Source organism: Rhipicephalus microplus, chromosome 9 (assembly GCF_043290135.1).
Source record: "Rhipicephalus microplus isolate Deutch F79 chromosome 9, USDA_Rmic, whole genome shotgun sequence".
Taxonomy (NCBI): Eukaryota; Metazoa; Arthropoda; class Arachnida; order Ixodida; family Ixodidae; genus Rhipicephalus; species Rhipicephalus microplus.
In genome coordinates this window covers 104,234,995-104,256,481 of record NC_134708.1, presented here as the reverse complement: position 1 = coordinate 104,256,481, position 21,487 = coordinate 104,234,995, and the positions used below count along the sequence as shown (strand labels likewise).

General features: G+C 44.4%; 1 protein-coding gene across 1 annotated transcript in view; it reads right to left on the bottom strand.

Moving 5' to 3' along the window:
- Positions 1-21,487, bottom strand: part of LOC142772319 (uncharacterized) — a 162,877-nt gene that overhangs the window by 28,713 nt on the left and 112,677 nt on the right. The window contains exon 4 of the mRNA XM_075874519.1: positions 6,824-6,924. Within this exon, the coding sequence (XP_075730634.1) occupies positions 6,824-6,924 (101 nt within the window). The remainder of the gene's footprint in view (positions 1-6,823; positions 6,925-21,487) is intronic.

The following is a 21,487-nucleotide window of genomic DNA, read 5'->3' as shown; positions in this document are numbered from 1 at the left end:
ATCATTAAATATATAACTGTGACCTGAAATGTGTGTAGTCAGAATAGATGGTGAAAGATTGTCATATCAAAGTCAAGGTGGATATACTTTTATTAGGCTTACGAGTCTCGTCAGCGCCCTTCCCTCCAAGGGCCACGAGGCAGGTGCTTGCACAATGTACTCACTGTAACAGTGGCCTCTCTGGAGAGGTCGTTCTACGGTATGCCTGTCTATATGACATGAAGTGTATGCGCATCTCTCTCACAAACCAACAACAATTATTCTGAGCGTGTCTAGTTCTTTGCACTAAATTAAAATGTTAAGCGCTGCAAGTGCTTCACCACATCTACCACACATAGGTGGATCGCCACCGGCCAGAAGGTGTGAGCGTATCGTAAATGTGTGTATGCTATATTTAGCATTCTTATGAAATCTATGTCACGTGACTTTCATACTGGCAGCCATTGACTATGTTGTGGTTTATTAACGAGGACCTGAATCTGCGTTTTCCTATCACACATTTTTTGCCAATAAGCTTTGATTTTTTTTCTAAAAAAGGTTTTATACCAATTGAGTGCAGGGATAGCTATGATGTATTCGGAGAGGTTTCATTGTTGAATGCAGCTAGCTAGTCCGCCAACACGGTTCTTTGTATCTCGTGATTCCACGGCACCCAGCACTGAGCTGCATGTTCTTTAGAGCACATACCTTGCACAGGTTTGAGTTGAGAAAGGCTAGAATGGGATTTTTGTGCCTGCACAGATTTTCAGGGCATTTACAATGCTTGAAGAGCGGGTGTACATAACTGCACTTTGTAGATTTAGTTGCTTTATGTGTTTTACCGCTGCAAGTATCGCGTAAGCTTCTGCTGTGTAGATGCTGGTGTTATGATGCAGAGTGCCGGCATCTGTAAACAATGGACCGATGGCTGTGTAGGACACTGCAGTGTGGGTCGCTGAAGCATCTGTGAAGAGTTCGGGACATCTGTATTCATGTTGCAGTACCAAGAAATATCTGCGGATATGTACGGTGGGCATGTGCTTTGCACCTCTAAGAAAGAAACATCACAATCTGTGATCTGCGACTGCCACGGGGGCGAGTAAGTAGGGCTGTCTCATAGAAGGCCAGTTTTGAAAGAGAGCAGAACCTGAGATGCCAATATTTGTAGAATGTGAAAAGTGTTCCTTGTCTGCGATCACTTTACTATAATATTGTGTAAAGACACGGAACACCTCTGCAAGTGGAGCGACCATTTGTCCTATTCCACGTACACACTTTCAGTGGAGCTAGTGCGAAAAGCACCCACAGAGAGGCGAATGTCTAGATGGTGAACAACATGAAGTATAGTTAGTGCAGTAGGTGCCACAGACTAATAAGTTATTGCTCTATAGTCAAGGCGAGTACGTATGAGGCCTAAAAACAAGTTCATCAAGCACATTTTGTTGCTACCTCATATAGTACGTAACAACACTTTTAGAACATTAATGGCTTTTAAGCATTTCTTTTGTTTATAACATGATTTGCAGTATGAAGGTTAGAGATAAGACAAAGAGTGTCACGTACCGAGCACTGATTTACAATAAAAAAAATTTATTTTTCACACCAGGCATGTATACCTATGCAGCTGTTGTCTGAGATCAGCACAGCTATCTTGGAAATCCGAGAGATTGCAAATAGGGTAGCGCTTAAGGAGGTTAATGAAGAGGACCAAGTCAATCCTCTCAAGGATGAGATAGTTATCCATGACGTTGACACAAGTCTGTCAGGTACACGTGATGGCAATATAGGTGACAAAAGTATAGAGCACCATGGTCTCTGCAGTAGTTAGCTGAAACCTCTCGGCTAAAGAAAGAGCACGTCATGCGTATCTGAGACTCCTGCTTCGGAGCCCAACGAAAAGCGAATGGCAATGACAAACCCTAAAATAGAGCCAGAAGATGATCATCATTCGAGCAAGAGCGGCTGAAACTCCCAGAGTAGTAATAGAGCTTGGAACGCTGTGAGCCCAAAACATGGTACTCCGTACCGTGCGGAGGCACACCAACTTCAAGACAACCGAAAGATGTGGCGTGCTTGGGACTGCGTAGCTTGGTGCTCGGACACCAATGTTTGGATTGACTACTGCTCCATCTATATGAACATCGAGAAGCCACCACAGTACACAGAAGCACATAGGAAGAAAGAACTCTGGTTCTGTGCTAGTACGTGCAAGATAAAGGAGGAAGAATACAAACCTGGTTGACCGATTCTGAACTGAACTGCCACACGACAATGGACTTCGAACTGGATGCATAACAGCAACAAAGGTGCCAAGCTAAAGGCATTCCTATATTCTTCAACACCTCGACACCCAGAAGTGGCACGCTGCATGAACTACTAACCGGGCCAGTCAAAAGGCGTCAACTCCTTTTTCTGAGAGGGCAAGCGAAGCCCTACTCACGAATGCGTCCGCCATGCTAGTAATCTCCAGGGTATCTCTTACTTCATGGGTAAGCTGGTCCCATTGACGCTTTTTAAATACATATGACAGCAAAACAGGGGCCCACCCACAATCTCGGCAATGAATGCCTAGGTGGCCAGACACCATCGAGAAAACGCTGTAAGCGTGTTCGTTGAGACGCTCATTCAGATATCACCCAATTTGTACTATGTATTGTTTACCACAGGACAATGGTACGGAATACACTATGTCATAAACGCATGCAACGAGCTTATTCCGATGCTTAGTTGGGCATGTGGTGGTCACCCTAGCTCCCGTGTTGATGGCCCTACACATGCTAGCCAGCTTCTCAGGAGCAGAAAAAAATAACAACCTCGACGTCACATCTGTCGGCTATTCTCTTTAGGTTGTGGGCAACGCCAAGGATGTAAGGAAGTACAGCGCACTTCTTATTTTGCGGTCTGTTTTCCCGCGTGTGAGCAAGCAACCTTGGACTAATTGGTTGTTCTTTGATCAAATATTCAGCCATTGTGGTCATTAAGGTACACGGTATCCTGCATTGGCGAGGCATTCTGCCAGCATAATATTATTGGCTTGGATCTTGTGTAGCATGACCTCCCCGAAAAATGCGCGAAGCACGCTCAAGCAACCAATTTAGATAAAGGTTAGCTTGTCGCCCAAGATTAGATAAAAAACTTACGATCACCATGACCAGCCAGACGTTGACCATTCAGTTCAATATCAGGTTCTGAGTGAATGTCTTTCTTTAAAGAGAACCTACACATGCGTTTTTGTTTTCATAAAGGGGGGGGGTTCAGTCAGAACGCGTTGTCTTCTGCCCATTTGCAGAACTTGTTTAAACTAAACTAAGCCAGGCGCTCACACAATACCAAGTTACTTGACCGGAAGCCAAGCGGGACGTCGTCGACATATGTGCAGTAAAACATATTGCCGGGAATGGGCAGGCGCAGGTGATTCATTTTGATAATAAAACGTTTTCAACTAAGTGCATCACCTTTCGGTACATTCGTTTTTCTAACAAATGTTAAGGCACGAACGCTGCCCACACGGACACGGAATGGTCGACAGAACAAGTAAATTTCAATTATGAAAAGCATTCTACCACCCACGCCAAGGGGCAAGTAACTTAATATTCCAAAGCGCCATGTCGTGTTCTAAGCCTTCTCTATATAGAGGAAGACAAAAATAAAGCATTGTTGTGGACGAAAGCGTCTCGAATCTGTGCCTCAATAAGTACCACATGGTAGGAGGTGGATCTACCCTCACTAGTCACGCAAACTGAAACCGGCAGAGCAAAATGTTTTTTTTTCGAGAAAACGTACGACTCGGTGGTTTCAAGGAAATGTACAACTCGGAAATGATTCTGCAGATTATGCTGCTCACACGTCACACCAAGAAACAAACAGCGTTCCAATTCCGCTTTCAAGAGCGGATGCGGCGAGACAGATTTGTCAACTGAGCCGCAGTCTCACACTGACTGAGTGGAACACACGAAGCATGCGACGTACAAGACTGCACGAGCTCGACGCTTCACTAACACTCCGGCCTCCACCCGGCCTACATCAACGTGATGCTTCGCTTCTCTATTGCTTTTGGCTGGTAGTTGCTTTCACGAAAGCTTATAAAACGTTAATCGGAATTACTGATAGTGCGGCGTGCGATGTTTGCGGCACTGATGAAAGTATCAAACACCTGCTGTGGCACTGTCCTCGATTTGCCTTAGATAGACAAGTACTTTCCAACGCAACGCGGCGACGGGATGATCGGCCTCTTTCTGTGCAGGCGGTAATACAGCAACATCCACATACCTCGACAGCCCGCAAGGCAGTGAAAGCCCTGCTGTGTTTCCTAAGAGAGACAGGCTTGTGTGAATGCTTCTGGCATGCAGTAGAGTTCTACACGCTGCAGTGAAATTACTGTCAGTCTCTCCCTTTTTTCTTTTCCTTCTCTTCCACCTTTCTCATCTTTCTTGTCCCCTTCCCTAATACCCCGGTGTAGGGTAGCCAGCCGGATGTCCTTCTGGTTAATCTCCTTGCCTTCTCCCTTTTGTTGCTTCCCCCTTTTTTCGCATAAATTGTGCAAATATGTACCTATAGAGACACTAAAGGCAACTATTAAGTCGACATGAATTGTTGAAATAATGGTCGGTGGTTCTCATTGGGTTAGCGCACTTCAACTTACAAGCCGGACCATCTCACGTCCCTGTTGCCGTGCACAACGTTGCCCGGCTTTACTGCGTGGCCGCGGACGCAAGTAGCATCCGAGGGAAAGTAGCGCGAGGCACATCCAGAACTACGGTGTTCGTTGGCTCCGAGATGGCAGACGTGTTTCGGCTAAACTGGACCCCGCTAGATGGCACGACGTGTCCAATTCAACCACGCAAGTTTAATTTTTCGAACCACTCGGGCCATTTCCTATAGTAAAGTCCGGTGGTTCTTTTTTTCATGAATCAAAGAGAAGCGAACAAGCAGCACTTTATTCCGTTTTTTATGCACAGAAGGTTCTTTACTTATTGCAGCTACTCCGAATACTAGTAAATAATTGTTGGTGGGTCACCTGACATCAGCTGGATGATTTTTAGAATGTTCTTTCATAGCGCACGTGTTCACGTGCATTTACCCTAATTTCTCAGTAAGTTGGGCCCTGCTCTTAATAATGTTGTCGCTTTATTGGTTGTCGTACATTGAGCTCTCAGTCTCACATAAATTCTTATTTTACTTTAGTGTTCCTTTACAAAGGTGTACACAAAAGCTATCAGAAGTAAAAATCACATAATTTGGTTCATATAATTATCTAATTATTTTATCACGTACTACAATGTCCTCATATATACTTATAAATTAGTTAGTTCGCAAAATTATACACAGCCAAATACTAGCGCGGAAAAATTGAGTATTTTAGCCCCTAAATGCCAAGGTATAAGTGCCTTAGATAATAGGTCCTAAAATTTCTATTCCTGTTCTGCATTGACTCCTTTGCTTGACATAGACATCCATGCAGGGGTAATAAATGGCCCCCGTTCGTACGCTTGGCTTTTATATTGTGCTACATTGGACTTACATAATGCATTATTTCCATCATATGTCCTACATACCACTATGCAGGTCATGTGTAGGTCGTGCATAGGTCCCATTTGGGCCCTATATACTACTGTGTAGCTCCTGCATAGGTCCTATTGTGATCCCAATCACCACCATAGGTTCGCATACAGTGCATATATTCATCCTTGTAGGTCTTGCATTAAACTTGCATTATAAAAGTTTATAGGTTCTTCACCAGAAAACCCTCCATTTGACTAACCATGTCCCCCCCTGGCATGTCGGCTTCATGCAACCTGGCCTTATGACTTAAAAGGCTACCAACTCATGCACTAAGAAATACTTCTAACAGCCCAAATATATCACAGCCACTTTCGAAAACAATTCATGTCTTATATATGCATATGTAAACCTCGCTAGAGAGCTTCGCAAGAGAATTCTGTTACGCAGCTTTCCATCGTTGAGCTGCCGCTCATTTCTTCCAGTGTCCAAAATGACTTTTCATTGAACTTAACAGGCGTTGCTGAATGGCTTTGTAAAAACTTTCGGCCTCGCAAACAAACTCACGCAGATCTTTAAATCCGAAACAGGGCGGAAGAAAAACTGCTTCAAAGCCACTGTTTTGGAAAAAATAAGTGTCTAACGTTGTGTTTGTGAGTATTTTGTCTAGTTATGAATGTGGTGGCCGTCAAATTTGAGGGTGAAGACATGCCAAGCCTACCGTTTCAATTATTACGCAATAACTTTAGTCGACTAATTTTTCTTATTTTTGCGGACAGCTAGTGGGGGGATATTATAAGCTTTCATTAGTTCAGTTGTCGAATCAATGCTTTTGTATTTATCAATAATTAATCTTATCGGTTTCTTTTGTAGCGCTTTTATTCCCTGTATATCATTTTTTGTGTACAGATCCCATACCGGAAATGCCTCAGTGCTCATATACTCATATTTAGGTCTAATAATAGCCTTCTAAGCTTGAAGTCTAACATTCACAATAGCCTTTGCAAGCTTCCCTTTGAAAAACCCGGTTTCCGAAATGCACAAGTGCAGGTTGATAAAATGTGTGCCGACCACGTTATGTCACCTAAAACGGTGCCCCCAAGTGTTGCTATCACAATCATTGCTTCGCCCATTTCGCAAAACTTTGACTTTTCAAGAATAAAAATAGTTTCGAGTCACGCTTTTTCATTTCTGCCTCGGATTCTCCTGGATAGCTAGATGGGTTTTTTGTAGTTGACTTTTTATGATCATTCTGTTCTCTCCGTAGATTTATGTTTTTCATTGTGCAAATCACACTTCGAAAACCACAGTAATTGCTGTTGTGTCTACGCCTAGATATACTCACAAGCCCACTCTCCATTGGTAAAGTGGCGGGTGAGGTGACGTAAATGTGCTTTGAAAGGTGCATGTTGGTGCCAGGTCCTATAATCTCCCAGTGGAAAGCACCTGCAACAGACAAGGTACTAAATAAGCTGCAAACTCTGTTACCTTAGTTAGCTGCAGCCGTTAACAAGTTCTACACACACTAAGGTTGAAAGAGGGCAGAAGTAGTTCTTGAAAGTTCGCTTCATACAATCTTCTAAACCTTTGTAGCAGTAAACGAGCTTAGAAAAGTCAGCAGTTGTTATATCACTCTAACACGAGGAATCGAAATCTTGGATGCGGTGATGCAATTATCCACTTACGCTAGGTTGAGTGATTGATACGTGTGGTTTAACTTCCCAAAACCACCATATGATTATGAGAGACGCCGTAGTGGAGGGCGACGGAAACTTCGATCGCCTGGGGTTCCCGCTTACCCTAGCGGCCCACCTGCCATAAAGCCTGCCACCTGCACACGCGTGAGATTTGCTCATTGTGCACGGCACGCTTCACCGCTCAGGCTTAGGCGCCTTCAAAAAATATGGCCGCACTGCTTCAAGCAGTTGCCGTCGATTATAAATCTATCAAGTGCCCGTTTTTCACTCTAGTAAACTCCGACTTGATGCCTTTATTTGCTTTTCATTTATGTCGTTTGGCTTCGATATCACAGCGTTCAGTTATATATGGCGCAGTTTTCGAGAGGCATACTCAAATCATCAATGTTGTAGGCTCAGCGTGTCATGATGGTTGTTTCAAAAATCTCGGAGGGCATACCTTGTGCGTTTTCTAGTAGTTTCTAATACTAGATTGTTGGCATCACTTGTCTTCGTGTGAGCTTAGCCGCAGGTGATGTGGTTTTGCGCGGCACTTTTCCAGAGGCGAATAACTTTAGGATCTCATGTTTTCTGTCACCTGCCCATGTGTCCGTCGCAGCACAGCACAAGGAAGGCACCCTCTACTCTCCTATGATACATCCTTCATGGCGCAGCACACACAAGTACTCTCTGTGGTTCTTCCGAACATGCCACATAACCAATGGGCATACCGTAACTTTCATGGAGCAGGGAAGCACAAAATTTGCTGCTATGGCAGTTATCATGCTGCTATGCAAATTACCCGCCAGCAGGCATCATGTTCATAAATTTTCCGACGTCTTAGGACAACACACTTTGGAGGAAATGACCTGATTTTGAGGAAGGAAGAAGACGGCGAAGCTGTTGCTGCTTGGCTAAGTAGCTCTGTCTGCATTTATCGTTATTTTTGTTTATATTACTGCTCAGCACTGCTCAAGACGTCAGACTACTCGAAAAGGTACCTGCCGTATCGGCGACCGACGCGTGCTGCGCAGCCCGCCGCGTCGAAAGGTGCTAGAAGAAACGAAACAAGCATCAGTGAGAGCGCCGCCATGACCTCCCAAGGTGTGACACCAGGACAGAAGCACCTGCTGGTTTGCGTAAGCATACCTGACTCCAAGCGACAACACAGCGTTGAATCAGAGGACGAATCAATTGTCGTCGGGGACCATAACGGGGCGAACCTCGCAGATCTAGACATGGAAGACGGTGGTTTCAGCCTTGTGCGACATCGCAAAGACAGGATGGTGGGCATTCCTGTGTTAATTGCTCCAACAACTGAAGGAGCTAACTTCAGGCAAGTGAACCCTATTGACCTAAACAAAGAAATTGAAACTATTCTCTGTGGAACCCCAGTTAAGAGACATTTCACAGCCCCGAAAGCCCTGCTCATGGATATAGAGATGGAACACCAAGCAAATATGCTTCTAGAGACCAACACTATCTGCGGCATTGTCATATCTGCCCCTGTACCACACAGCTACATGAAAAATACATTCATTATAAAAGGAGTCCCAAGATGGTACTTGGACGAAGAGCTGTTAACCTAAGAGTATACCACGCAAGAAGAATCGTACGGCGGGTTCAAACCTCATTCTCCGAGTGGAAATCAAGGTGCACTGGCTCTCTGGTTCTCACCTTCGCTCCCGATTCAGAGCGTTCAGAGAATATCAACCTTGGCTTCACCAGAAACGAGCTTGTATACTTCGTGGAGACGCCGCCACGCTCTTTTAAATGTCAGCGTTTTGGACATGTTGCTAAGCACCGTCATGGGGAACAAAGGTGTAAGCGCTATGGGGGGCCTCCTGACTCTAAGATGTGTACAAGTCAAAAAAAACTTGTGTGTGCGAACTGTGGCGGTGACCACCCAGCTAGCTACGGCCGATGTCCAGCACGAACAGCTGCGCAGCGAAAAAATAAGACGTTTGTTTTCGGCCCGAAGACTGCGAACGAACCATCGCTCACAAAGAAGACGTCCGGCACGCCACAACATGGCGGTTTGGGCAACCAGTACGCAGGAAATTTAAATCCAACAGGAGCTGGTACTGAGTCAACGCAAGTGCTCAACGCTGGTGAGAAATTTATCACTAAAGAGTCCGCCAAGTGCACCTACGCTGATGCACTGAGCCCACCTCAAGTACCATCTGGAAGCAAACAGCAAGAAAACCTCGAGCACGTTATTCGCGCTCTGTTCACCGCACTACATTCACACGTCGCTAAGATACCTGCGAGTTCAGCGAAGGACATGTTGTAAGCAGTCCTGGCTCTAGAGTCAGTGTTACTTTGCTCTGCTTCCACACACACACAGTAGAATAACGGCAATGTCTCACCCACCTGGTCTATTTCATCCTTCAAAAGTGCCCTTAATAATGCAATGGAACTGCGCCGGTCTTCTAAAACGTCTGTGCGAACTCAACCTTTTCCTGCACGACATTCCAATACTGACTCTAGTCCTCTCCGAAGCCGGTCTACCGAATGCAAGGACGCTCCCAGGGTACACCCGACACGGCGACCCGAGCATAACGTCGTTTTCAAATGGAAGCGCAACGATATACATAAGGCGGGAAATACGTCACGTCGCCTTACCAGTGCAAGACCTCTGTTCCAACTCACTGGAAGTCGGTGCTGTGCAAGTGTGCCTGGGAAACTGAAAACTGAGTCTGGTATCGGTGTACATAAGCCTACGAAAAAAGCTCTCCATGGAGACTTTTTTAAAGGACCTTCGCACTCAATGTCCCGCTCCTCGAATAATCTGTGGTGATTTTAACGCGCACCATTCACTCTGGGGAGATAAGAGTGTAGATTTTCGAGGCAAGAAACTTCTAGCAGCTTCGGATGCTGCCGACTTAGGTGTGACGAACGATGGCAAATCTACATTTTTCAGGCCACCAGATTCATGAAGTGCAATAGACCTTGTACTTCACTCCACGGACCTTCTGGTATCATCGACCACGGCTACAGACAGGATGGGCAGCGACCACTTCCCCATATTCACCAATATTCTGGAATTTTGAACTGCTGGTCGACAATTCTGCAATTTAACACGCTAGGACACCTACAGAGAAGCGTCGGACAAATCCACTGGTGAGCTGTTCGCAGATATGTTGCAAAGCAAGCAAGCGGCAACTTCGTTGATGAAACTGCCCGACCATTTTGCTGCTCCTGACTTGTAATTTAAGAACCTCTGCACCGCACGTAGACGAGCGGAGTGGAAAATAATGAGAACAAAAGGAAATCTGTCTGCGAAAACAGAATATAACAGGATAAACGCTGGAATCCGTCGCCTTACAAAAAATTAAGACAAAATCATTGGGCCGCTTTCTGTGAGAGCCTATCAGCGTTTACGCCCTTTACAAGGATATGGGCAGTAATAAATAGTCTTTCTGGAAAGATCCGCTCACGTAGGCCATTCGAAGCACTCGCTTTGAAACAAGGAATAGATATGCAAACCTTTGCAGAGGATTTCGCAGACGTGTACACATCTGGCAGATCAGCAGGAGTGGTGATTCCTCTGTCACCCAAGTTTTTTCACACGATGGATACGCCATTCACCTTTCGAGAGCTGGATATGGCACTTAGCAAATTAAGAAGATGCTGTGCCATGGGTCCCAATTTGATCAGCAATCAAATGCTGACAAATCTGCCATCTGAGCGAAAAAGGGCCCTTTTGGACATATTTATTCATGTCTGTGGCACGCGAGAGGTCCCAGTAGTTTGGAAGACAGCATGGGTGGTGCCAGTCTTAAAGTCCGGAAAGGATCCTGCGAGCCTCGCATCATATCGACCGGTATCTCTTACATCATGTGTGTCTAGGTTGATGGAAAGATTGATATGTACAAGATTAACTTGGTACCTTGAACAAGGAAGACGATGACCATCGTGTATGACTGGATTTCGCCCACGACTGAGTGCCCAAGACAGTGTTTTAGGCCTATTAAGCCACACCGAGCACCACCACATCAGCGGACTCTCGACACTCGCCGTCTTCATGGACGTTGCCAAGGCATATGATTGTGTGCTTCAGGCAGGCATCGTGAACAGGCTCCAAGCCATGCGTGTGTCGGCAAATGCTCTTGGGTTCGTACATGAATTTCTCAGAGACCGCAGTGTCCGTGTTAGGCTTGGAAATGTAACGAGTGAAGAGAGAAGCGTTTCCCTCGGCGTCCCACAAGAAAGCGTTCCATCTCCCTTGCTTTTTAACGCTGTCATGGCCAGCCATCCTGTCACTCTGCACTTAGCTCTGAAAGCAGTTAAAATATCCATCTACGCCGATCACATCTGCATTTGGATCTCAGGGTACCAGCACAAACGTTTGGCCCAGATAGCACAGAGCGCTATTTCAATCATTGAGCGTCACTTGTGGACGCTTGGCCTATTTTTATCAGCAGGAAAATCGGCCTTCATGCTCTTCCCGGGAGCGCGACGGAAGTCAACACGTCTGTCGCTGAATATTCGAGGCCACTCAAATTGTTGTGCAACAAGTGTCCGCTTCCTGGGCCTTATTGACGCAGCTGTCAAGACTGGGCGAGTCCTTCGCAGGCACAGCGCTTCTCCAGCGGCTAAGAGCAAGAACTGGCTCACATTTCAACGCGGCACTAAACACATTTCAATATTTAGGCTTGAAACTGCCTAAACGGCGCCCTATGGACCCGCCATGGTCTTTTGTGGATGTTGAGTGTAACTTCAGCGTACCAAATCTACCAGCGAAGCGCATCATTCACGCCGCGGAAGCAAAATTTCTTGCGCTGGACCACTTGAGCACCATGTACCGCAGCCACCTAAAAGTGTACACCGACAGAACAGTGTGCACGCAAATGGATAGCTGCGCAGCGGCTTTCTGCATACCCTGCCTTGGCGTGTCTTGGTCGGGCCACCTGGATCGCGTCATTTTGTCCACCACGGTAGAAAGCGCTGAAATCAAGGCGGCTTGGCGAAAATTGCGATCCTTTTCTGCACGAGATGTTGTAGTGCTGACGGACCCAAAATCGGCGCTACAAGGACTGCATCATGGCCTACCTCAAGAAAAGTTCACCAGGCAATCTCTGGCACTTATCAAACCCCTAAATAGCAAGAGTTTTAATATAAAGTTCCAATGAATCCCACCCCACGTTGGCATTGAAGGCAATGAAAAGGCTGATGATCTTGCATGCGAAGCACGTACATCTGTTCCTGAAGTAAGAACTCCCAAGACTTACCAGAACAACAAAGATGTGATAAACAATCATTTCGAGGCGATCTACAAGTTTCCACACCAAGCATGTGTGATTCATGAATTTTCTCGTGAACAAGCGACGCTGTTGTACCACATAGAAACCGGCTCCGCATACACCCCGGCCTGGTCATTCAAGACTGGGAGATACGCTTCCCCGTTCTGTGCCTTCTGTGGTGATATCGGGGAGATTGAACATTTCATTTGGCCTTGCCCACAGTTTGATGTGAAAGAGCAGCGATGATCCGTACCTTGCGAAAAGGCTGTCAGAGGCACCGGACAGTTGATGACGTCATCTTTCCTCAAGGACCCGCGGCAACTAGGAGAAACATGCAACGAATTTCGTTGGTCGTCCTGCGAGGCACTGGGCTGTCTGACACGTGATGACGATTTCCAAATTCAGGAGATGCTCAGGCGGAACAACTGCCGGCCATACAGGCCAGGCCAACCCCACCTGCTGCAACACCACCACACCACCACCACCACCACCACCAACCTGATTTGGATGGTGGCGTGTTCATTATGTTAATTACCTTTGAAAGGAAAAATTGACAAATGAATTCATTAGACAATATGAGTAATAACTTGAACTTGTCTGATTTCAAACAAATACTTTTAAACGAACATCATAAAAACTGCAATAAAAAAGAATACGCATCTCTATGTAAGACAACTGAATCACGTTACACTTACGCTCAGTTCCTTTGGACTCTTGTAAAAATTATTAAAGTGTTGAAAACACTCCTGTAGCCAAAAATCAAATGTGACTGCGCCGAATAGAAGAATTCGCAAAAAAAAAACGAATTTAAGTTCAAGTTTTGTAGGAGTTTCTGTAGTACAGCTATAGTTATTCCGCCCTGCCGTGGTGGTCGTGTGGCTAAGGTACTCGGCTGCTGACCCGCAGGTCGCGAGATCAAATCTCGGCTGCAGCGGCTGCATTTTCGAAGGAGGCAAAACAGCTCAAGACCCATGTACTCAGATTTGGGTGCGCCTTAAAGAACCCCAGGTGATCGAAATTTCCAGAGCCCTCCACTATTACTGTTAGATTACTGAGAGTATAAATAGGGAAAACATTGATATACTGGGTACCATTTCTCCGCCTGTTCAATCATTCATTGCACGCGGGAATCTACCCATCGACGTTGAAAACCGCTAAAAGGAATCCGATCTAAAAGAAGAAGACAATTTGAACCCCTGATGCTATCGTCGCACATCTGTTCTTAGTATTATGAATGCTATCTTTGAAAAATTCTTGCTGAGCGCGTTCAATTTTTTGTTGAAAAATATAATGTATTTTGTCCACAACCGCATGGTTTCAGACCTAAACACTCTTTATCCACAGCAGTACTTTCATTAACGGAGGCTATAATTACCGCTTTTTATTATAACCAAGTAGTTGTAGTTGCTTTTCAAGATTTAAAAAAGGCTTGCGACACTGTCAATCATGGCATTTTACTGAAGAGGTTAAGTGATTATGGGTTTCGAAACAATGAACATCATTAGTTTTTGCATTTATTTTGGTAATCAAAAACAAATCGTACTTATGAATGGCATAACGTCGTCCCCTCAGGCCCTTAGTACAGGAGTACCGCAGGGTTCACTACTCGGTCCTCTGTTTTTCACAGTATATATGAATGGTTTGTTCCAAACATTGAAATTCGCTGATATATCAATGTATGCTGATGACACCGCTATAATAATTACAGGTGACAACATCCAGGAACTACAGAAAGAAGTCTAAGTTGAGGTTGGTTAATTTTCAGAATTATTCATTGCAAGTAACTTATTGGAAATGAACCATTCTCAAAGTTTAACAAACTGAGGGGCTCTGACGCAACCAAAACTAAATATACCGCTTTCTATTAACGCCCTAAATGATCATCGATGGTTCTTTTGTACTGTATACAAATCAATGCCCACTACAACGCGCCGACTCGTACACCTATCTTGGCTTTATTCTCGATCAGCATCTACATTGGCAGCGTCCAATCGAAGCTCTTAGTTCTAAGCTAGCGCACAACAACAAGGAAGCTGTAATCAAGATTTTGCTGCTGATTGGCTGGCAAGATTATCGCGTAGCATCAGGTTGTTTTGCATTGTTCCAGGCGCGTGAACATTTTCCAAGACACTTTTTACTGATCCTGTTTTTTTCATTTCTTGAGTCTTACCAGACATGATGTATTGATATATGGGCCTGGATATTCAATACTTACCTAGATCCTGTTCGAAGTTTACAGAAACAAGCGCTCCTAACTTTTCAGTCTTCATGGCAAAATGAAGGAATTAAAGCAATATTTTCTAAATAGCAAATCACACCATTTCGTTTCTTACGCGAATTAAGTATGGTAAAGTGCCTTAGGAGTGTAATAAAGGACAACTATTCATTTACCATATTAATATTGCGAATGGCAAGTCACCCCACAAGAAGCTAAGCACTTCGAACTTTAATATACCCTTGGCAAAAAACCTATATGGTGAGAGATTAGTAGAATTTATTGGTGCGAAAATATAGAATGTCATACCCGTTGAGGGAAAGCAGAGCAATACCGCTTTACACTGGTTAAGAAAGTGTTATTAACAGCAAATGGCATCTGTACAAACTTGTCACGTATGCAACCTGTACACACACTCATATCGATTCTATTGTTTTCTTTCTCTTCGCTCTCAATTTCGATATGCTTACCACATCTAAGATATGCACGACATGTTGCTTCGTTGTGATATACCATATATTTTTGTGTTAAATATTATTGTTTCATTTATTATAATAACGGGTTTTATAGGTACAAGGGCATCCGAGGCCAAAGAGTGCCAGTACAAGCATTGTCTCATTTCAGGTTATTTGCCTAAAAATAAAAAAATGGTGTGTAGTAAATATTTTTAAAATATTTAAAACACAGTGCATTCAAAAAGAACGTAACATCGGTAAAAAGTCTTCATTTTGTTGGGCATAAACTTCTGTGACGATAGATGACTCGACAAGGTCCAAGACCCTCGCGGCTGAAGTCCTTCCCTGAGCAAGAACTGCGAAGGCTCAGACATACTTGTGTTTTTTGCACCAGGCTCAGCCTGGTGTCTAGAATAGAATGATGTCACTGATAAAAATTTCGCTTTCCCAAGATAAGGAAGAAGTCTTTTAAAGTTAAACACTGCATCAAGTGAGAAAAACAGCGCGGTATGATGTGGGATATGATACCAGTAGAGCTCCCTGAAATCGGTCAGTCGTGCATGGTGAAGCACAGGACATTGAATGAGGTCATGCAAAACGGTTAGGCTCTCTCCACAATGTATACATGTGGGTGGATGGGAGCCTGTCCAAAGGTGTTTATGCGAGGAATAAGTGTGGCCTATGCTGAGCCGTGCTAGAGTGACTTCAGTTATTCTGTTGCATTTTTGTGGGATAACTTTCCTTAGTTGGGGTTTTACAAGGTGGAGTTTGTCGTCGACCAGTTTGTACCATTCATCTTGCCAGTGTTTGCGTAATCCTCCATGCACAACAGGTTTTAAATCCACACCGGGACCAGTGGTTACATCTATGGCTTGCCGATCAGCGGCTTTTCGTGCATTTTTGTCCACTATGTCATTGCCCTCAACCTCAGGATGACGTGGCACCCAGCCAATGACAAAGGAAAGATTTACCTTACAAGCTGCACATATTTCATTAAAGAGCTTGTTGAAAGCGTGGTTCTTGCTGTGCTTGCCACAAGAAAGGGCAGTGAAAACACTTAAAAATCTGTGTACACTATAGACTTTGGTATCTTTTATTGTATAATGTGCTGTATAATAAACAGGAAACCATAGGCTTCCGCTGCGAACATGCTCGTATGTGTATGCATGGTTCTGGTGTCGGAGAAGGTTTGTCCGTAGGCTGCACAGGACACAGATGTTGGAAACTTTGAGCGAACAGAGAAGAATTCGGCTGCAGAATGTTGGCGCTCTGTGGACAAGAAATGTTGCTGAATTAATTCATTTGAACAATTTTTTTCTTTTTGAGGCCTTCGAAGGACATGTCACAAGTGATCGACCACTGCTGCCAAGGGGGAATGTGCTCAACATAGTCACTTTCCTGTAATTCATCAAAACAAATTTCAAGTTTTTCTACCACTGGTCTTATTGCCCATGAAAACGGTGGAGCGATAGAAAGACGGTTAGCGTATTACTGAGTAGTGGACCAATCATTCATAAGTGCTTTGCATGGGTGCTGCTTCAGGGATATAATTTTAACTGCATAGGTGGCTCCTAGGTATGTGCGCTGATAATCTAGCGGCCACTGATCTGACAATGCATAAAGGCTTTGTACAGGGCTGGTACAAAATGCACCAAGTGCCAACCGGATACCTAAGTTGTATACAGGGTCCAAATTTTGAGTGCTGTCTTTGTAGCTGACTGATATACTGTGCATATATAACCTCTTCCTGACAAAACCAAGCTTCGAAACAGAGATATGGGACAGTGACTGTCCGTCCCCAACGACTGAAGTGATAAAATCTTTACAAGGTTCATGGTGTTGAGACAATTCAACTTCAGCTGTTTTATGTGCTGCAGGAACGTGAGTTTGGAATAAAAAATTACACCAAAAAATTTTCGTTCTTTCGCGATGAGAAAGCTTTGTTCATTCAGTAGTATGCAGGTGTCAGGATGTACACCACTTCGTCTGGAGAAAAGCACACTAGTGCCTGTCAGCGTTGAACCTAAAACCATTCGCATCAGCCCATTTTGCAAGGCGCTTAACACCTAGTTGTATCTGGCGCTCACATACAGTCAAGTTACAAGATTTTAAACTGATTTGGATGTGATCTACATAGAGAACAATATCGCAGGAAGAATAACAGAGTAAAGAGAGTTCATTTATCTATAAAAAACGTGCAGGCTAATACTCTGTCCTGCGGCACACTGTTTTCTTGAAGAAATGTGCGTGATAACATACTGCCTGATCTTACACAAAACTTCCTTTCAGACAGGTAATCTCTTAAGATGGTGATCAACCTGCCACGCATTTCATAGGACAATAAGTCTTGCAGTATTCCATATAGCCCGGCAGTATTATATGTCTTCTCAAGATAAAAAAAAACAGAAAGACAGTATAGATTGTGTACAAATGCGTCACGTATATATGACTCGAGGACGACGAGATTGTAAGTTGTGGATCTAGCTGTACGGAAGCCAGACTGGCACGAGTCTGATATACCGTTGTATTCAAAGTAATAGATTAGGCGGCGAATAATCATTTTTCAAACACTATGAGTAGGCAACTTGTGAGTGCGATAGGCCTGTAACATTTGACTGGAGAGGGACCTTAGCCCTGTTTGAGGATTGGTAGGATCATTGCCTCTTTCCAAGCAGAGGGTATTTTGCTAGTACTGAAAATATTGTTGTAAAGTGCAGGCATTTTAGGGTTTCATCAGGAAGATTTCCGATCATTTTATAGGTAATTGCATCATTGCGATGGGCAGACCTTCCCCAGGAACCAAGGGCACGCTTGAGTTCTTGTAGTGTTAGTGGTTTATTGTAACCTTCTGGTATAGTCTTGTTCGGGCGCAGAGGTACACTTTCAGCTATGCTTTTGCGGCATAAGAACTTAGCAGAATAATTTTCTAAGCTTGATATTTTCTCGAAGTGCTCACCAAGAGCGTTTGCCTGTTTTATTGTAGCACCACTATAATTCACCAAAGGGAAGTAATTTAGGCCCTGTTCTTTGAGTTTACGCACCCTGTTATACACCTTGCTGGCATCTGTGTAGGAGTTTATTGAGGATATGTAATGTGTGCAGCTTTCCCGTTTGGCTATACGGCGAATACGCCTGCCGTTCGCTTTGCAACTTTTGAAGTTTATCAAATTTTCTATGGCTGGGTTGCGAGAAAAAGTCCTCCATGCTTTGTTTTGCTGTTTTTTGGCTATTTCACACTGCCGATTCCACCATGGCATTGCTTTGACCTTATTATTGCTAAACTGCAGTATGCACTTTTTAGCACAAGTGAGGATATAATCGGAGATAAATTCAGCCATCTCTTCTACGCCCAAATGGTCCACGTCTTCGAGGCGTAGTGTAAATAGCTGTCTAAATTTCACTCAGTTTGCCCCCTGAAAGTTCAACTTTTTAGGACGAAAGTTTGGTCATTCCATTGTTTTGTTTTTAAAAGAGTCAAAAAATGGTCACTTCCATATGTAATATTGTAACTTTCTAATCTAGGTAAGGTGGGAGTGACGGTTACCCAATGGCTATTCTATGCATGAATATGTATTGTGTGTGATACTGTAGTATGTTGGCTCTGCCTTATTGAACAGACAGGCTCCAGATGAGAAAAAAAAGTTTCCTCTAGCTCGACCTCTCGCATCACATCTGGTATCACCCCACAACAAACTGTGAGCATTAAAATCTCCAAATAAAACATACGGTTTTGGTAGCTGATCAATCAGCTTTTCAAGCTCTATTTTATTGAACAATTCGTCGGGGGTATGTATATGGAACAGATAGTTACCAAATGATTCAATAAAATAGCGCGAAGGGCGAGAACCTCAGCGGAGCTTTGTAGTGGAATGTGCTGGCGTGCTACGAATCTTTGTGCAATTATTGCCACACCTCCCGATGAGGAAATTCCACCATCCCAATCCTTGCGAAGAGCCACGTATTGATTAAGGAATTCATGTGAATTGACTCTAAATGAGTTTCCTGAACGCAGAACACTTTAGGCTGATAATAATTTAGTAAGTCTTGATATCATCAGGGTTATGAAACATGCCCCTGACATTCCACGGAAGTATTTGTGTGGTCATATTGAAGAAAATGTATGTGTCCTGTGTTCAGATGAACATGCTAGAGATGCCTCTTAAAGACAGGTAACCCTTCCGGTTACCGAACATTTGACGGAGCGGTAACGGGATGTTTTCCTATTTATTGCGCTCCACGGAGCGCTGATCTTTGGGCGTCGATGGCGCTGGTGTTCGTACATCGATTCCCATAGCCATCTCCGAGGCGCTGGAAGGTCGTGGACCGGGCGCACAGACTTGCGTCACCGGCCTTTGAATTCGATTCAGCTTCGGGGCCTGTTGAGCAGAAGACTACAGACCCACCTTTGATGTTGGTGGCGCAGCAACAGCAGCAGTCACCTGAGGGGTGGAAGAAGTGGCTACTGGGCCACTGTTGTTGACCGCAGTAGACTGCCGAGGCACTTGTGGCAATACTCCTCGTTGCACCACCTCGGCAAAACTGGTGTGATCAAGGCATGACAGATGGTTCCTTGTTTCAAAGAATGTTGTGTTTTTTATTACATTTAGTGAGGTGATCTCTTTTTTGATCTTCCATTTAGGACATCTAGAGTAGGCTGGATGACTTGCATCACATTTCGCACAATGTGGAGACGATTCGCAATCGGTAGACTAGTGTTCATTGGAGCTGCAATTGGCACATGTCCGCTTTTCCCGGCATGCCTGGGATCCATGTCCATACCGCTGGCACTTAAAGCATCGCCGAGGGTTCAGGATGTGCTGCCTCACGCGAAGTGTGATGCAGCCTGCATTTATTGTGGTAGGGAGCACACAGCTATCAAAAGCTAGTAATATGTGTTTAGGGCGGATCTGCTCATTGTTTCGGCGAATCAGGTTCTTTTAAACTTCAAACGTTTTGATTCTGGAAGCCATTTAGAAGTTCCTTATCACTGAGGTGCAAGAAGTCATCTTCCGATATTCCACCCCGGCTTCTGTTCATAACGATAGTTATAGCGCGAGAACAGAACGACGACACAGAGACAAGAAGGACACGAACGATACTCTGTGTCGTCGTTTTGTTCTCGTGCTATAACTATTGTCATGCCATACCAACTAGCCCAAGCTGCCACACTTCTGTTCATTGTTCTATGTGCACACACGTTTACTGGTATGTCGTCAATACATTTCAAGTCATTCCATTTCTCAAATTAGTCTTTGTCCTTAAAATCGTGTAGAGAATCACCGCAAGGCTTTTTCGTGGCCTAGTAGCCTGGTCCAATGGTGTTTTCAAGATATTTCGCCACCAGGAAGGGAGACATAGTACGAGCAGTCAAGTTTCCCTCCCTATTGATTACTTGATATTTTGGGAAATTCTCAGTGCTGGAGTAGCTGCACGTTAATGGAGAACTAAACCACTATGGCCTGGTACCCCGACTGGTACCCCTGCACAGCAGCAAGGTTTTTGTGATCGGCAGCTGTCATTCATCGTATAGGAGTTTCGTACTCTTGAGTGAGGCCTGGTGGTATAACGCAGAAGCGGCTTTGTCTCGGTTTGTCGCCGGCGCTTCTAAGTGTGCATCTCGAAGTGTTCATACATGACTGCTCAGGCTTTTTTAATATATTGTGTACATTTTACGGATTCACACGCAGTACTGGTAATGCAAAGGTAGTTTAGGCAACTGAGTACTCTCTGATAATTAAGGTTCACTATAGTAAAAAAAAACTTTGAAGATTGGGTGACTCGAAAATAAAAGGCATGTGTGTTGAACGGTTTTCACGCGGCCCCTGCAAATAGATACCTAAGCGATGAATGTTTATTGCTTTATTATTCGTAAAAGCAGCGTCCCTGTCAAGCTATTTGGGACGTCAAAATGCGTGTATACATGTAGAAATCGTGCAAACGAATTTTGTAGTGTGACGGCAGCACCAGAAAAATGCAATAATAGGTTGATATCAGTGAAACAAATGTAACGCGATGATGACCGGGTGCTTTGAAGCAGGCGGATTGCAGCAGGAATACTTGGGGACACGTACGCGCGTCTGTTTTCTTCGTGCCATTAAGGGCCAACGTCAGCGAACTTCGGTTGGGCTAGTGCCAGCAACGCAACTTTTCTAGTCAGCGGACGGCGCCTATACCCAGCGACTGAAGTGCAACGTGAGGGGCGGCGTGCTGTGGTCGGTATGGGTGTTGTAATATAACGCGAAGCTCGTGTGCACGTTTTGTGTACGTGTAATAAACATAGTGTGCTTCACCGGTAAATTGTGAGAACTCACGCTTGCGCATGTTCGGTTAATCAATTCCGACTGCAGACATCTTTGTACCACTAAGTGCCAATTCATAGAAAATATTCTAGATGCTTATCTAAATTACTATCATAAC